This window comes from Choloepus didactylus, chromosome 6 (genome assembly GCF_015220235.1).
Source record: "Choloepus didactylus isolate mChoDid1 chromosome 6, mChoDid1.pri, whole genome shotgun sequence".
Lineage (NCBI taxonomy): Eukaryota > Metazoa > Chordata > Mammalia > Pilosa > Megalonychidae > Choloepus > Choloepus didactylus.
In genome coordinates this window covers 141679877-141681841 of record NC_051312.1, presented here as the reverse complement: position 1 = coordinate 141681841, position 1965 = coordinate 141679877, and the positions used below count along the sequence as shown (strand labels likewise).

The following is a 1965-nucleotide window of genomic DNA, read 5'->3' as shown; positions in this document are numbered from 1 at the left end:
GAACAAATACTTTGCATCTGGTGTAGAAACCAACAAAGTTAAGCTGTATTAGGCTTGTAGCTTGACAGTACAATGTTTATTTGCATGTAAAGTGCCAGTTGTATATACAAACTAAGAAGTAAACTTTTAAAATCTGCTCTGAAGCAATGAGGATGACATCTTCCAACTGCCATGTGGTAACAACTGAAGGTTCAAGCCCACTGGATCTAACTAGCTTGAGGGGCCCCCTCTCGAAGGCTAAGACTGCTGTGGGTACAGCTCTAGCAAAGTCATCTACAGCCAACCTGCTTGCGAAAACCAAACATGGACTAGATCTTTCAAAAATACCCTACCAGCCTTTGTCTTAGACACCCCCTTTCTAGAAGACTCCACTAGTATTGTTAACAGGACTAGATTTGAGGTAGCTACACAGTTTCAAAGATGCCATCAAATATTCCTATTAGGGTCAATCCGTGGTGTAGCTGGTTGATAACGTTTCAAGTAGCTGTTTTTTTTTTTTCTTTTTTCTTTTTTTTTGCTGAGAAGGGAAAAACATCAGCAAAATAAGGAACACATCTCCAGTTCATTTAGAAGTCAGCATCCAAAGTAAAGGAGTTTTCTGTTGAAGTCGACATCACTCCCATCCTCTGATACTCGCCTACTCTCTTCTCAAAGAAGTTTGTCTTCCCTTCCAGCGAAATATTCTCCATAAAGTCAAAGGGATTCTCCACTCTGAAAACCTTGCTGAAACCCAGTTCCAGCATAAGTCTGTCTGCCACGAATTCAATGTACTGCTTCATTAAAGTGCAATTCATTCCAATCAGCTTGACAGGCAAGGCCTCCGTAAGGAACTCCTGTTCTATCCTAACAGCATTGATAATTATTTCTTTTACTCTCTGTTCCGAAGGTTTGTGAACCAGGTGTTTGAACATGAGGCAGGCAAAGTCACAGTGTAAACCCTCATCTCTGCTAATAAGTTCATTGGAAAATGTGAGGCCAGGCATCAATCCTCGTTTCTTAAGCCAGAAGATGGATGCAAAAGAGCCAGAAAAGAAGATTCCTTCTACTGCTGCAAAAGCTACGACACGTTCTCCATAGGTAGCTTCTTTGTCCCCAATCCAATGCAAGGCCCAGTCTGCCTTCTTCTTTACGCAAGGCATCGTTTCAATTGCATTGAAGAGAAATTCCCTTTCTTTGGAATCTTTAATGTAAGTGTCGATAAGGAGACTATACATTTCGGAATGTATGTTTTCCATGGCAATTTGGAAGCCATAGAAACAGCGGGCTTCTGTAATCTGAACTTCTTGGCTAAATCGCTCCACCAAGTTTTCATTTACTATGCCATCACTTGCTGCAAAGAAAGCTAGAACATGTGATATAAAATCTCTCTCCTCAGGCTTCAGGGCTTCCCAGTGCTGAATGTCCTTGGAAAGATCCACCTCCTCAGCTGTCCAAAAGGAAGCCTCAGCTTTCTTATACATCTGCCAAATATCATGGTATTCGATAGGAAAGATGACAAAGCGGCGGGGATTTTCTCTCAGGAGTGGCTCATCCTCCACGCTGGGGGCAGGAACCTTAGTTTTCTCCGGCTCGGCGGGCTCCTGGAAGATCTTCCGGGCGGTCTTGCTGGCCAGGACGCGGGAACTGCTGAGGGCCGGGGGCGTGTTCTCCTTGTCCGCCAGGCTGAGCCCCTTCAGGGGCGAGAGCTGGAGCTGCTGCTGGTCCGCCAGGGTGGCGAGCGGGACGCGCACGGAGAGCATGGCTGCAGAGGCGGCGGCGGCTGGAAAGCGGGACACACTAGCCCCCCATCATCATTTTAAACTATTAAACAGTGGGATGAAAAGCCCAAAAGAAATGCAGCAAGCATAGTGTACAGCTCATATAATTGATATGTGAAAGTTAATGAAAACCAGAGAACTACAGATAAGACAAATTTCCTGCATTTAAATATATTAGAAGAGCTTGTGTGTGAGTAGGTAAGCATAT

General features: G+C 44.5%; 1 protein-coding gene across 1 annotated transcript; it reads right to left on the bottom strand.

Annotated features, from left to right (window-relative positions):
* Positions 1–427: 427 nt before the first annotated feature.
* Positions 428–1764, bottom strand: LOC119538688 (ribonucleoside-diphosphate reductase subunit M2-like). The gene has a single exon (XM_037841824.1). It carries the CDS (start codon positions 1737–1739, stop codon positions 567–569), a length of 1173 nt encoding a protein of 390 aa, XP_037697752.1. The 5' UTR covers positions 1740–1764; the 3' UTR covers positions 428–566.
* Between the last annotated feature and the right edge of the window lie 201 nt (positions 1765–1965).

What these genes read in the sequence shown, in the direction of transcription:
- LOC119538688 (XM_037841824.1), bottom strand. Translation starts at nt 1,739, where the DNA reads ATGCTCTCCGTGCGCGTCCCGCTCGCCACCCTGGCGGACCAGCAGCAG.